Source organism: Dicentrarchus labrax, unplaced genomic scaffold, assembly GCF_905237075.1.
Source record: "Dicentrarchus labrax unplaced genomic scaffold, dlabrax2021, whole genome shotgun sequence".
NCBI classification, from domain to species: domain Eukaryota; kingdom Metazoa; phylum Chordata; class Actinopteri; family Moronidae; genus Dicentrarchus; species Dicentrarchus labrax.
Window position 1 is genome coordinate 3091273 of NW_026136701.1, and position 15121 is coordinate 3106393.

At 38.8% G+C, this 15121-nt stretch overlaps 1 protein-coding gene across 1 annotated transcript; it reads right to left on the reverse strand.

The window, feature by feature from the left end:
* Positions 1-1399: 1399 nt before the first annotated feature.
* dnai4 (dynein axonemal intermediate chain 4) lies at positions 1400-14054 on the reverse strand. Its single transcript, XM_051398940.1, has 17 exons — positions 13964-14054; positions 13694-13862; positions 12546-12712; positions 12068-12177; positions 11726-11882; positions 11322-11461; positions 9835-9999; positions 9527-9712; positions 9116-9267; positions 8106-8192; positions 7837-7988; positions 7567-7727; positions 6344-6468; positions 6097-6195; positions 3980-4206; positions 3738-3891; positions 1400-2242 (listed from the first exon to the last, which is right to left on the reverse strand). The coding sequence occupies exons 1-17, from the start codon at positions 14017-14019 to the stop codon at positions 2198-2200; spliced, it is 2352 nt and encodes a 783-aa protein (XP_051254900.1). The 5' UTR covers positions 14020-14054; the 3' UTR covers positions 1400-2197.
* Between the last annotated feature and the right edge of the window lie 1067 nt (positions 14055-15121).

Genomic DNA, 15121 nt, shown 5'->3' on the forward strand with positions numbered 1-15121 from the left:
CTTTTACTGATTCATACCCTTAGTCCATCCTGATGGCCTTATTCCATAAAGAAATAGAACAAAGTTCTCCAACAAAATCTTAAAAAACACAATCACTTAAGCTTCAGATATGATTTCCAGTATTTTTCACATTTCTTAGTGGTGTGTTTCAAGGAAAAAGTCAATTGTTCCATAACATACATTTTCTGAACTATTTATATCCGTCAAGACTGTTGGAGACTTTTTACTACACATTGTAAAGTGATAATAGTAATACAACAAGTTAAAATACAAAAAATCCTACTTAAAGGACTAGTGTGTAGGATTCTGTGGCATCTAGCAGTCCTGGGAATGAGAACAGGCAGTGAAGAGTGTACATTGGCAACCAAACTCGCAAACGGCCCCATCTACAATCAGTGTCTGAGTCTTCTAAATGTTATACACTGGACCCTACACTGGAAGAATACCCCTGGATGCAGCGGCATGTGTACTCCAACACTGGATTACAGATCAGAAGTAGGTTGCCATCTGTATCCCCCGTTTAATGTAACACCGTATTCAAACAATGTAGAAATAACATCAGTAGATTGTAAACAATGCCATATGATTCTCAACTGCAACTGCACTTCATTAGTAGAACCTTAATATACTCAATGTTTCTGACTAAAAACTTACTTATTAGTAAATGTTTTGAAGTAAGCAAGGAACACTGAGTATATGGGCAGATTATATACATACACAGTAGGTCAGTACAGATTTATCAAACAAAACAAGGCACAGAAACTTTGGATCACAGGGGTTCAAATGCTACTACTAATAAAATGTTTATTAAAATATTTTTAGTTATTAGTCAAAAATGTCACTCATGCAAGTCATTTGTAAAGGGAAATGTTTCTGTGTGTGTGTGTGTAGCTGTGTTAGGAAATGCATCTCTTTTATGATCACTGTACTTTGTTTCATGTTTTTTGTTTGTTGCACAGTGAACAGTAATTTTGCTACGCAAATGCTGTTTTCAAACTGTGCGGCCGCTATTATAAAATGTATGAATCTGGTCATGGATTATGTGAGACCATCATTGCTGGGGCTGTTTTGTGAATGTGTTCTGATCACTGGTTGATTTATTTTACGAAAACATAATACATACGGTTTGATAAGATAGCTGCCTTTAGTGTTGCTGCAGAGATTTCTATTTTTGAAATGAAGAATAAATATTGCTGCTGATGAGAAAATGATCCAGGTTACCCCTGATTGTGTATGTATATGAGTTAATGGGGTGAATGTGGAACTACATGATAACATCAAGCATGGTTGAAGGTTTAGTTACTCAGAAAAAATAATATGATTTCTTTTAAAGTAGATCTTTTTCACCTCTTATTGATTGTATTTGTATTTGGCACATTCAGGAAAAACACAACAGAAGTCAAAGAATGAAACCCTTTATGAAGCAAATTTTGTCTCCATCCTCAAGGTTGTCTTGGTAACTGGTGACCTTTGCCATCACATCTGTAAAGATACTGAATAAACATGCAGAAATGATGTCAAATGTAATTTGGTAGGGCACAAATATCTTCTGAAAACAAGTTAAAAAATGTCAAAATCACCTCTTAACCTTCACACTCATTGATAGAAACTCAATCTCTGAATTTATAGTTGAATTCAAATACTGTTCTGAGCATCAGAGTGCGCTGTTATGGATTAGAAAGAAGTAGCAGGGGAAGTTGGCATTATAATCCTAATGTTGAGTTTCTGTGCTTGTTGGTGCTGATCCATCATATATCCATTAAAGTGACTGTAGGAACATGACATGATGATATTTCCAGGTCATTATACACTAATAAAAACATACCTATGAATATTATATTCCATTTCTGCCAGTAGATCCTCCTAAGTGTTACACGGTGGACATATAATACATCAGGCTGGTTATATGGCATATGAGTGAAGGCAGCAGTGTGTGAAACTTACGACAGTTTCCAGTCTGTCCTGCACAGTTACCCTTTTGGTTCACATATTTTAATTCAATATACATTTTCCAAAACTGATACAAATACACATACAAATTACATAATGGTGTGTTTCTAAGAATTATATTAGCGGTGGTTCTTTTTTGGAAGAACAATAAAGTTGAATTAGGTTGAAACAATTAAGTGTAATTGAATTAAAATACACTAATGAAACCCAAATGGCTTGAGGATACATCTGTGTGTGTTTCTGAAAGCTATCTGGAAGCTGCAGAGCGGATGATATCTTCCAGAATATCCACCTGAAAGAAAAGATCCAGAGACACGTTGTTGTCATGTGAGCTGACTATCATGTATCTGTGCCACTGAGGCAAGCAGCCTTCAAACTCCATCAGATGCCTCTCAGATAATGAACATCAACACTGACAGCAGTGTTTTGCCCTTACAGTAATCTGAATTTATTTATCGATTGCCCCAAATCTGCTTTCAGGAAAGATGATGTTGAATTTACTGTTTAGTGTGTTTGGAACTTTTTATAGAAAACAATTATATTAAAAAACTGTGTGAGAAACTGACTTAGGAATATTCCCAGCAGTGTGCTCCATGCATAAATTGACAGGCTGTGCAACTGCATGTTGGGATTGTGGGGAGATCTGAGCGCAATCATGCTCTTTGTGCTTGAAACGTGGTCTGATCCTCTGGACATGCAAGTAAACATGATCAGTTGATTACATATGGGGCTCGTGTAGTTACCAGATGTGCTCGGCCTGCCTGATTTGCTAAGGGTTTTGCATTTACAGATTCTGTGACACACTATGACTGGCTGTAAGTTGGAAAGTGTATGTTTGTGTTCTCACTGCAATACCTCCTGCTTGATCAGTACTGTGTATGTCCAACTCTCAACAGAGGTGAGAAGGAAATGCATTGGCTCAAGGCTAAAACACACATCATATGACGAGCGTCAAGCACCACTAGCACACAGGAAGCACCGTGTTGCAGCGTGAACAATGCTGGTACAAATTTACAACAGCACTGGCATTTAGACTGTGAAGGCCAACTGTTTTACTTTTTTCAGACTAAAACTGATTGTACTATATAAAATGTCTACTAAAGGACATCAAATTAAAATCATGTGTGGACACCACTATTTAAACTCACCTAAAGAGCTATCACTCGTTTACCAGATAATGCTTTTTTTGCATTATAATTTATCATTTTAGGCGCAGCAATACTGTAAGTAGGACAGTGGCATGAAGCAATGCGGGGCAGCGTGCATGCATGTCTAGTTGGAGCTAGTGTGGGGGTTATAGATAAAAAATAATAGGGCCTTTAGCTACTTAGCGACTTCCATCATCAGCTCAGAAAAAAGGTTGTGTTATGACGATTAGCTAATGTAACGTTAATAACTTTTGCACCACTTTCGCAAATGTTAGCTAAGTTATCTGAAAACTGTGTTTGTAACTGTAGTGTACAGTCCATGTATAGATACACACATATGCTTATAGATGTGATGTACATAATATAAGTAACCATATATACTCATATCATATACCTAATCAGACTGCAACCAGAAGATGATAAAAATTAGTCGAAAAGGACCAGTGTGCAGGAATAAGTGCCATCTAGTGGTTGCAGATTGCAAGTCCCTCACGTCACATTCCCCTTCCAAGCACATGACATTTTTTGTCATAGTGCATCCCTACAGTTGCCTAGCACCCACAGCATTTGCAGCATTTGCCTAAACTGTCTCTACCAGCAGCTGGCTGTGCATTAAGGTCACCTGTTCCTCAGTTTTACCTGGCTGTTCTTTCCCACACTGAGGTTCTTGAGCTGGTAGACCGTCACTTGACCGTCACTGTCTCCTACCAGGACACAGTCTGTCTGTGTGGCAAACAGCAGGGACGTCATCTTCACTCCAGGGGCAGCAGGCTGCACAATGACTGGGTCCAAGCTGTAGGAGAGAAGATAAGCAGGATTACTCTTGACTCAGAGAGACAGAGCAATCACAGACAGATCATCCTACCCTCAGTTTGACTCACATGCTGGAATTCAGGTCCCAAATTTCTAGCTGTCCCTCATTGACAGCTCCAAATACTGTGGCACACTTCGGGGACCACTTGATGTCACACACAGCTTTCTGCGTAGAGCTGAAACCTAACACAGGGTTGAGGTGGTCCTGCTTCCACAACTGGATGGTCCAGTCAGAGGAGCAGCTCAGGAACACATCAGGAATGAGTGGACACCATATGATGCAGTTCACAGGACACTGCAGGGAGAGACGTGAAGGTTACCAAAGTTCTCTCTGATTACTTAACCCTATGGCAGAACACACACCCAAGTGATTACAGATTTTAGCATCAAGCTAGAAACTCTAATCCAGAGAAAGGATTGGAGGTGGTAGATAGAGAAGGATGAGATGAGAAGAGAATTAATTTTATTATCTTAATAGTGATTGTTTTAACTATTTCTTGTATAACTTGAACCACAGCAGTAATAACGTCTACACTAGGGATTAGTTACTCAATTATTAAGGTTAATAAGGTTTTGTTTCGGCAAATTACGTTACAAGTACCCTAAAGGCTTAATAGATCAGTATCATGGTATAACAAGATATTTTTACAGTATTACAACATACAAATTTATCAAGTTATAACAAGAAACGTTTCCTGTTATAACAATAAACTATTAACTAGTGCTGTCAGTTTAACGCGTTATTAATGGCGTTAACGCAAACCCATCTTAACGGCGTCAATTTCACGAGATTAACGCCTAGCACACTTTGTAGTTTTTTCACATGCTGTTGCAATGACTAGTAACGTTAGAAAAACTACAACACCACACTGGATCTAGCTAGACCGGAAACAAAACAACAGGCAGGCCGCACACACTTGTCTAAGAGTAGTAGACGTTACGTTTTGAGTGGATGGCGAGCGTGAGACGCCAAAATGGATGGATTCCTTGTTGTCTGAAAATGTCAACAGGCTTGTCTGTTTGAGTAACTGGCCCAAAGCAAAGAAGTAGTAGGCTTACCTTTTATTGGTAACCGTTACTGTTCATTCTTTCTGAAATAAGAGGCTGGGTTGAGCCTCTGGTGAATAAAGAGCAGTAGCCTGACTGCTATGTTCAAAGCAAACTTGAGAAAAGTATTAAGCCATGGTTTAACAGCACTATAGGCTGAGTCCCAGTTTACCTTACATGTGCTTTTATCGCCCTGTTTTGATCCCTTAGAAAGGGCTGTTGAAGGGGCTGTTTGTGTGACAAAGTATTTTTTTCACCCTTTTATTGATGGACAGTGTTACATTGTGTGAGAGATTATTTTCCCCAAATGAGAATGTTAGTGTGAAATTGAACACTACAGTATATGCCAATGTTGTTTTCAATAGAAAACAACATTTGCACAAAGCAAACTGATCCACTTTTCCATGTTGATAAGAGCATTAAAATGAGAAAAACATAATGGGACAAAAAGAAATCAAGGGACATTTAGAATAGATAAAAATGTGTAATTAATCGCGATTAATTGCGAGTTAACTATGACATTATCGCGATTAAATATTTTAATCGTTTGACAGCACTACTATTAACTTGCTACGTGATACTGATCCATTTTTCTTTCTCTGGTGTGGCAGCAATATCCTTTGCAAAGCCATTTTGTTAAGTTTTGAAACCTGCATTGTTTATATTACTTCTTTAATCTCTTCTATTGGGGCATTGCTTCCTTTAACAGTAAAATATGACTACAGATGTTTGTGAAACTGCTGATGTCATACAGCTTTTGTTCATTTGCTAAACAGAATGTTCTAAATCATGATATATCAGCCTGACATAAGAAATGTGTTTTGTGTCCCCATTGTGCTCATGGTGTGCATGTACTTCATTGTGCATGTGCCATTAAATGCTGTTCATCAAAAATTGCTCCATAGTGCTACTATTCAATGTATAATGTAACTGCATTTTTACAGAAAACAGCCAAGGTTGAGGAAGCAATGCATTGTGGGACAAAACATTAATGTATTGAACAAGCTCACACTTGATGTAATCAAATATAAGCCTCTGAGGTTAATGTGGAAAAATAAGCAAAGGCCTTGTGGTCTTTTTGGTTTTACTTTGTTTTAAATCAGTCTAATCAGAAAGAGCTTTATTCTAAAGAACTTACAAAGTGCTTCCTGTAAGTCTCCAGAAACTGCTGACTGTTGGAGCTGGAGCACTTATGGATGAGACCTTCCCATGTGCCAACCAAGTAGATACTGGAATCCTGGAAGAACAATGAAACGCAGGAAAGAAGAGAAGTGAAATGAAGTCAAAGTCAAAACCTTTAAAATATTAATTTTTACAAAAATTGTTCAGCACAAATTAGTTGCTGTTTCACAGCTCAACTGAAACCAGTCTATTTACCAACTTACTCTTGGATGGAAGTCAAAACACAGGCCGGGAGACAGTGCTGACAGAACACTCTCTGTCTTTTTTTCTGTCTTGTTGCCTCCAGCCTTCTTCTTTGTATTATGAATCTTCTTGAGCTTCATCAGCTCTATGGTAAGAAACACACACAACTGGTTTGAAAAGCAATATAATAACAAAATGTCTCCGTCTTTTATTTCTTTGAATTATATGTTAAAAACAAAGAAGGCAAATTAAAGGTGATAGCATTTAACATTCTAAATGTGTTTGCAGTTCGAACTTGATAAAAATGGTTAAACTGACTCTTCCTAAGTCCCGCCCCTTTTTGCTCAGTGCCCCAGTAAAAGTTGAGCAAGAATCAGTCAGAACCTCAGTCAAATATCTCCTTTCCTGTTCTCAGATATGCTACCTAGCTAACTAATGACTGATTAGCTAGCTAGCTAGCTAGCTAGCTATCTAACATTAGCCCTCAGACATAACTAGCTAGGTAAAAATTGATGTAGATGAGCTAGCATTTTGTTAACATTAGCTAGCTAATATATATATATCTTTTAACCATCAATCAGTCATTTTTAATTTGTTGTTTACCTGTCCTTTTCTAAGCATTCATTCAGTGTCTAATATCTTATGAATTCACAGGGCTATGTACATGATCAGCCATAACATCATGAGCACTGAAGTGAATAACACTGATTATCTGGTTATCATGGCTCCTGTCAGTAGGTGGGGTATATCAGGCAGCAAGTGAACATTTTGTCCTCAATGTTGATGTTAGAAGCAGGAAAAATAGGCAGCGTGAGGATTTGAGTGACTTTGACAAGGGCCACATTGTGATGGCTAGACGACTGGGTCAGAGCATCTCCAAACCTGCAGCTCTTGTGGGGTGGTCCTGGTCTGCCTTGGTCAGTGCCAAAGAAGTAAAAGCAGTAAACCAGAGACAGGTTCATGGGGGGCCAAGGCTCATTGATGCATGTGGGAGGCTGGCCTTAGTAGTCCGAACGAACAGACGAGCTACTGTAGCTCAAACTGCTGAAACAGTTAATGCTGGTTCTGATAGAAAGGGGTCAGAACAAACAGTGCATCACAGTCTGTTGGTATGGGACTGCAGAACATTATGACCACCAGGGTGCCCAGGTGGTCACAATGTTATGGCTGATCGGTGTATAGTCTTAAAGGTCTTTATTAATATGGTAAATGGTAAAGCATCGCCTGTTGGTGAGTTCAGTACCTATGCAGTCGAGGCCATTGTTGCAGATGAACCACTTGCAAATCTTGCCATCTGCAGCCACAGTATAGAGAGCTTCTAACTTCTCCTCTCCTGTTAAGCTCAAATCTTGTTGCGTCCACCTTATCTGCCACACTGGAGCCAAGTGCTTGTTGGTACATTCACTGCAAGGTGACCCAAACACACATTAAGAGCAATAATGTTGAGCAGCACCAGTAGCTATTATTTTTAGTGTGTGATGTAAGAGCTGAACTGTCCACACACTGTCCTCACCTGCTGCTGACAACGCATAACTGGTTTCGACTCTGCACATTGTAGATAACGAGACTGCCATCTTGCATGCCTACAGCCAGCTGACTGGGGTTGTTGAATGAGAAATCCAAGGAAGTGACAGCGCTGTCACAGTATATGACACGCTCAGGCCACTGCAGAGAGGACACATGACATCAGCTGGAATAAACACATGAACTAAATCCTCACTCAACATCCTGCATGCTTCTGAGGACAATGTATGAAGGTTTTGGAAGGTAAATAAGTCATACAGTGGGGTTTTTGTGAGACCAGCAGCACACCAAGCCTGGTTTCTGGTTACTGGAGTCAAGCTCACCATAGCCCACAGCCAAGAGGTCCTAGCAGAGAAAGCAGAGCATTGGCAGATGAAGTGGCACACATTTTTATTAGGTAGAATTATGTTATAATACATTGTTTTTTATTATATATTTTACACAGTATTATGTATTTAGAATTCTTTAAATAATTAGACTCAGACTAAGCAGAACCATAAAAAAGTAAATGTTTGCTGATATATTAAAAATGTCAACAAGGGCAGCTCCTGCAGTTTTGTTCGTTTATGATTCATTTGTACCTGCGTGTCAGACAATTTCGATGGTATGCATGTTAAAACAGTATTGACTGGCTTTCTCACTTACCTCTAGTACTATCTAGCCATGCAGATAGTTTCAGTTTTAGGTGTCCAGATTTAGAGATATCCACCTCTTAAAATTTTGTTTGTGCTGCTCAAAGCATTGAAAAATAACATTTGAAAAAACTCAAGTAGTATATCTTTCCAAACAACGTCCTGATTACTCTTTCAAGACATACATGTTCAGTTTTTTAAATGAGCACCACAAATATACACAGATAAAGATACAATGGGGCTGAAAATTCCATTCAGCTCCATTGGTGCATCATCTTCTTACATATCTAGTTAGCCAGCCAGCTAGCCTAGCTACATTCATGAAAAAATGCAACAGAAAAAGCACAGAAATAACTTTTAAATTGACATATTTCTTTGATCACTGTCAAAATGTTATCAGTTCCTACTGACCACTGCTGGGGCTAAGTCAAAAAAGTCATTGTGATCGTGGCGAACTAAATGTTGTCATCCACAACAATGCTGCAGACCTGATTAATACTTTCAACATTGCTAATAATTAGTGAACACTGTTAAATGGACATACAATACTGACAGATCAAAGAAGAGACCATCATAGAAGACAAAAGGACTCAGGTGTACAGACAGAACAGAGGGCAGCAAGTAAGTCTTTGTTACCGGGTACTTCTTGTTCCAGGCCATGCTGCTGACGCTGCGTCCTCTGCTGAGCTCACAGCTGAATGCCCAGAGACACTCCACAGCTGGAGGTCGGGGGCTTTCTGTATCCTCCCTCTGCTCCACCGTCCCAGGCTTCATTGGAATGTCTGAGTCTGACACAATCATTACATTTATACTTACTTTTTTCATTCAAATGGTTACGTGTTATCCAATAGTATCCATTTATACTTTATCTGACCTTACCAATGGTTGGTAGGCAATACGTATGTAGTGTACCAGTGTGAGGCGTAAATAACACCAGTCCAGAAAGCATCTTAATACATCTGCATTATCACAAGTGTGTGTGTGTGTGTGTGTGTGTGTGTGTGTGCTTCTGAAGAGAAAATGTATGTGATTATGAGCTGAGTTTACCTTCCAGTATGGGCAGCTCTCTGTAAGCGGCCAGCTTGGGTTGGAAGACATTTCCCAGTATGCTCCTCTCTGTTACAAGTAACAAGTGTTGGAATTTCTCTGACAGCATGATCAACTGCAGCTCTGACTCAGCATTTAAACCGTTCCCCAACGCTTCCTGTTCTTTCAATGAGCTAGCAACACTGCCTGAAGAGGAATACAAGGAAATTATACATGCAAGTTATTGCAAAGGATCATTGGCTATTTGGAGTGGAATTATAAAATCGAAACTAAAGCAGAGCATCCTCTCCAGTGTCTCTCACTGTTACCTGTACTGGTTGAACTGCCCACTGACATGTTCTTCTCTGCCCCTCTGCTGGTGTCCACAGCAACCTCTGGATAGTCAGCCCTCTCTGCTTGAGGGACACACACTGTTTCGTCCTGCTCGGGGCTGATATAAGTGTCATACATGTCCCAGGCGGTAACAGTCGCGGCTGTGGACAAGGAGATCAAAGCGATTGTCCACTTGAAAAAAGCCAAACACTATTAACAGTGTTTAACAGTCTATATCTACATAGAAAATGTGCTACAATTAGGTTTGTAGGTACAAATACAAATTACAAATTGATAATCAATTCACTTTTTTCACTTTTTTCAAGCAAAAACTTGTTTGGTTTAATCTGGGATACTGTAATGGTCAAAAACAATCAACAGGGGACTTTTAATTTATAGTGCAATTATCAATTATCTGTATCTCTGTGACAGTTAAGAGGCTTGAGTGGTATTGTGAAAGGTATTGTTAAAAAGGTTATGTACCTAAAACATATAATATATCATTTCTACCACTGGGTGACCTCTCACATTAAAGCAATAACAAAAGACGAAGTGGTGTCATCATTCAGGAGGTTTCTACCGGGAGCTGATTTATCCTCAGAGGTCTCCTCCTCTCCAAGACAAACAAATCTGGTGATTAAAACTAGTAAAAACACTGAATAAAGCAGTTCCACCTTAAAAATCACTGTTTCTCCCCCAGTGTTGGGCAGACAAAGAAGCGGAGCTGTTGCTAACGTTAGCTCAGCTTGTTTCTCTGATAACTTAAGATCCAGACGTCCGATGACTAAAAGCCTTCATCCGGTTCAAATCTAGAGTTGAAAAGCATCAAGATCTAAACAGTGGATGGTAAAAATGTGGCTTCAGACTGAATAAACAGTCAATGTATGACAGCTTCTGGCAGACAACCACAACTCTGACGCATGCACAAAGGGGATATGACGCCACTGACAGGTGACCAGTCAAACACACTCTACTACATATAGAACATAGATCTAGTGTTTATAGACATTTGAATGCCGAAATGTAACCTATTATAGCTTTAGAAATCTAAATCTGTTACCATAAAGCTGCACTAATCAATATTTATGTAATAACAATGTATCAACAGACACTAGCTCCCTTTTTTTTATCATCATCACCTTTGTTTTCAGTGAAAATGCTTTTATAAACCCACTGTACACTCCCTTCCCAGCACCAAACAGTAAACAGACACAGTTCGAGACTAGCTGGTGAACTTCAGCTATAGAACCATATTTTATTATCAGGAGTTCTGAAGCCCAAAACATAACTAAAAGGACAGTAGGACTTAGGTGACAGAAACGTGACTCCAAATGAATGTTCATACCTTGCTTGTGTCTGCTGGATGTTCAACTTGGCAACTGTGTTTCGTTCAGCTTGTTCTGCTGCCCCCAAGTGGCCATAAGAAAAATTCATTCATCCAGCTTTCAGATCATAAACGCCAAGGGAAAACAATGAGACTTACCTGTGTCCACCATGACGATGCTGTCGCTCTGGACCTGTTTATTCTTAGCTTCTCCATTCAATGTCTGCATTGATCGATCCACGTACTTATCATTGCCCATTCTGTTCCTGCAAACCTCAGCATACTGATTGTTTCTCTCTCTGTGAAAACATTTTTCAATCATTGATCAATAGATAGAATGCAGTTCTATTCCACAGTCACACACTGCATCCGTATGTGTGTCCCAGGATAGTTCCACAGAGGAAGACTATCAATCTGTCTTTATATGTCTTTTTTTTCAGTTCAAAAAGATTAGGAGTGGTATAACTTTCCCAGAGGAAGCCTTGAAGTAGCCCTACCCAGTCTGATTGATGCGCATTTCAGATCTTGTCAAATAGTTGAAAAAATCAGGACACTTCACTCACATGATAGCTTCTGCATCATGAGCATCCACTGACACGAATGTGCTCGGTATGTCCAGCAGTGAAATGCTGTCTGTCTCAGAGATGTAGACCTCAATGACCTCTTTCAACATATCCTCTGTCACAAGTTCTTTCATAGCGTCTCTTTTCCCCTGCACATCTGACAGTGAACAAAAGAAAAGAAACTGTTTAATTTAAACTAACTTATTGTCATGTACCAGCATGAAAGATGGAACTAAAAAAATTATGAATATGATAATCAAAAGGAATAAACAGTGGATCAAAATAGTGAGTGATAGTGGTATCTACATATGAAAGAATTAAAAAAATAATATTGTAATGAACCTGGGATGTTGATGGACATCCCGTCCCGTTTGGAAAATGTATCCTCAATCTCTTCATTCAGAGATTCTATGGTAGACTGGCTGGATATTCTGCTGCTTCCTAACAATGACCTGCAAAACAATGACTAAAACTTACTAGGTGAATGTGTGTGGCAACCCTTCCCTAATGGGCTACACAGAAGGACAAAAGCTTTTAAAACATATGGCTACAAATCATATCTTATGTCTTATCTTATCACCGTCTCTTTTATCAATAAATCATACATTTGACCATGTGTATGTGATTTAATTGGCTCCATGCTGATTTTTAATTTAACAAAGCAGCTTGTGGTCAACAATCATATATCGTATTCTGAACAACCTTTTTGGTGGTTTTCCTAAATTCCCACATGTTAATGCATTAACTCCATACCCTTGTGCCATCTCAGATCAGCTTCAGCTGTCTCCCCACCAGTTCAGCTGGTGTAATAGAATGGTACCTGGAGAAAGGCATTGTGAAGCTCCCAGTGGTTGTTGTCTGGTCTGATGCTGATCCACCAGCAGATATTTCATCCATAAAGAACCTGCTGGCTTTAGCCTGCACAGCTGCTGGATCTGCCTGGTACAACACCTGAGGAGTGACGTCATTGCCTTCTTCATCGAACACCTGCAAACAAGCGAATAATTCAAAACAAAGGGTCCAACTGCACCAGCTCTGCCCAGACCTCCTTCTTCAGACCAGTCCTCAGGCCCCTCTCACTGCAGGTAGGGATGCACTATAAGGAGTTCTTTTTCAGCCAATATGATAACCAGTAATTACCTACTTCTCATGGCCAATACAGATGAGATAACCAATGAACAAGAAGTTCATAACCTGTAGTTTATTGTACCTGTAGTTGGAGTGTACTGTATCTTCTTCCCGAAATCAATTGACAGATCATAGTACATAATACTAAATATAATTATATGACATATATTACATGACTGGTGCCTTTTTGGCCGAATGGTTGCTTATAGTGACAGCAGCTGTTGAAATCATGAACAAAACATGGACCTGTCCTCTGAGAAGTGTCTTCATATGGTGTTTCTCAGGAGCAAGGTGGCCATTGAGAGGATATAATAAGGCAATAATAAACATTTATGTAAGTTAAATAAACCGTTTTTCACAGCTGCCATTCTGACATTAAATAGCAGGGTAAACACAGGTGTTATCAGTGGTGTAGTACAGGGTACATGCAGGTAAAGAAAGTACCCACATATTTTTCAGTCGGCACTGGGAATACCAACTTCTTCCCTCTGCTGCACATCATTCAATAGTGTGAGCTGAAGGCTGACACAGATGTCCAGTTTTCATGAGTGGATGGAGTAAGGAATAAAGAATACAAAAAAAACTGCACAGGCCACTTTAAAATAAAATTTGGGGCATAAATTAAGAGTAAACACACTGCTCAGCACTGGGTGTTACCAATGATACTAATTAAGGCTCCATTCCATAAGACGCTAGCTGCTCTGCTTATCATATCATATCACATAACCATGGCAACCGCCGACGCATTCGACCGAAATCATTGACGTTAGTTAACACGGGTGACAGCTAGCCACCTTCCTAACTTAACGTTACAACATCAGTGCTAACACATAAGCATACCCGAGCAGCTTGTCTCGGAGTCTGAACGACGCTCTTCTCCAGGAGTTTGCTTCCACCGCCCAGGCTGAAACTTTTTCTGCTCGGTGAACCGACGACGCCGTTTGAGTATCTTGTACTTTGGTTGACTCCATGTATGCCCGACACTGAAACATTGATGGTCCGAGAGGAGCTAAGAAGGCAGCAAAAGAACACATTAGCAAAACAGTTCACGTTAGAATGGCTGTTGTTTGTTTGTGCAAACGACTTGCTGTGAATAAAATGTCAACTTACGGCCTCAGCACCAGAGTACGTCTCTTCTGCCTTTCCTCTTTAGCCACAGAAGACATTGTTGTAGCGCTGTTGTGTGTGTCTTCTCTACTCAGTTGCCATAGCAACGCGACGCCACGCGCCCCTGCTGTAGAAGGGGCTTTATTGGCACGTGAAGCAGACGTTTACACTGCCAAAGCAAATGTAAAATATATGTATATACAGATTAATAGGAAAATAATAATAGTAATAAAGATTTACCACATTCTGCCACTTATATACGGCTTATATATATTTTACCATTGGCATTTTATTTATGTCATCTAACGTTACATCATATATGTGATTGATATGTAGACATTATTGTATATTATTGACATCAAAATATGGCCCATGCCCTCAAATACTACTACTGCTAATAATACTATTCGTATTCTTATTCTTATTTTTATTACTTAAAATAAATTAAGAAAAAATGAAAAGTAAAACTTTCACAAATACAAATATTATTTTAAACACTTTATTAAAGACTGTATCATATACAGTACATACATTATATAACACAAAATATAACATCAACAACACAAGGCAAAAATGGAGGGAAATAATAAACATCTATAGTCAAACATCCTAGCATCAGTTTTATTAAAGGAAGCTACGATATCAGTCCTGATTTAGAGTTCTTTAATTATTTTATGGCACCAATATAATCATTAGGATCATTCTTAAAAACAGGAAAAAATGGTTTGAATCATTGAATTTGCACCTGTGGATGTAAGTTACTATACAAATAAACCATTTTCCCATGCATTTTTTTTGTTGTTGTTGCATGCAGTATAAAAGTATAATTTTCCCCTCGTGTACTAAAATGTTGATACTGGGGTCCTTAAACAGTACTGGAGTTGCATAAATTGGGAATAACTGAAAGCTCAGACTCTTGTGGATTAAATGAACCCTATTGTATTCATTTGTGATGATGTTAGTTGGGTCATTCAAGTTCACTTTTCTGTCCCTAGCCTTTACAGAAATATTACACTGGAAAAACACTTTAGTATTACAATTTATTTATTAAAATATATATATATATATATATATATATATATATATATATATATATATATATATATATTTAAATAAAGCAATACATTATTTGAACAATTACACCTACTTCAAACATTAATT

What these genes read in the sequence shown, in the direction of transcription:
- dnai4 (XM_051398940.1), bottom strand. Translation starts at nt 14,019, where the DNA reads ATGTCTTCTGTGGCTAAAGAGGAAAGGCAGAAGAGACGTACTCTGGTG. An exon ending in CGTACTCTGGTGCTGAGGCC is followed by an intron (nt 13,863 to 13,963) that starts GTAAGTTGACAT and finishes CTGCCTTCTTAG; the next exon opens with CTCCTCTCGGACCATCAATG. An exon ending in AGAGCTGCCCATACTGGAAG is followed by an intron (nt 9,268 to 9,526) that starts GTAAACTCAGCT and finishes TGATTGTGTCAG; the next exon opens with ACTCAGACATTCCAATGAAG.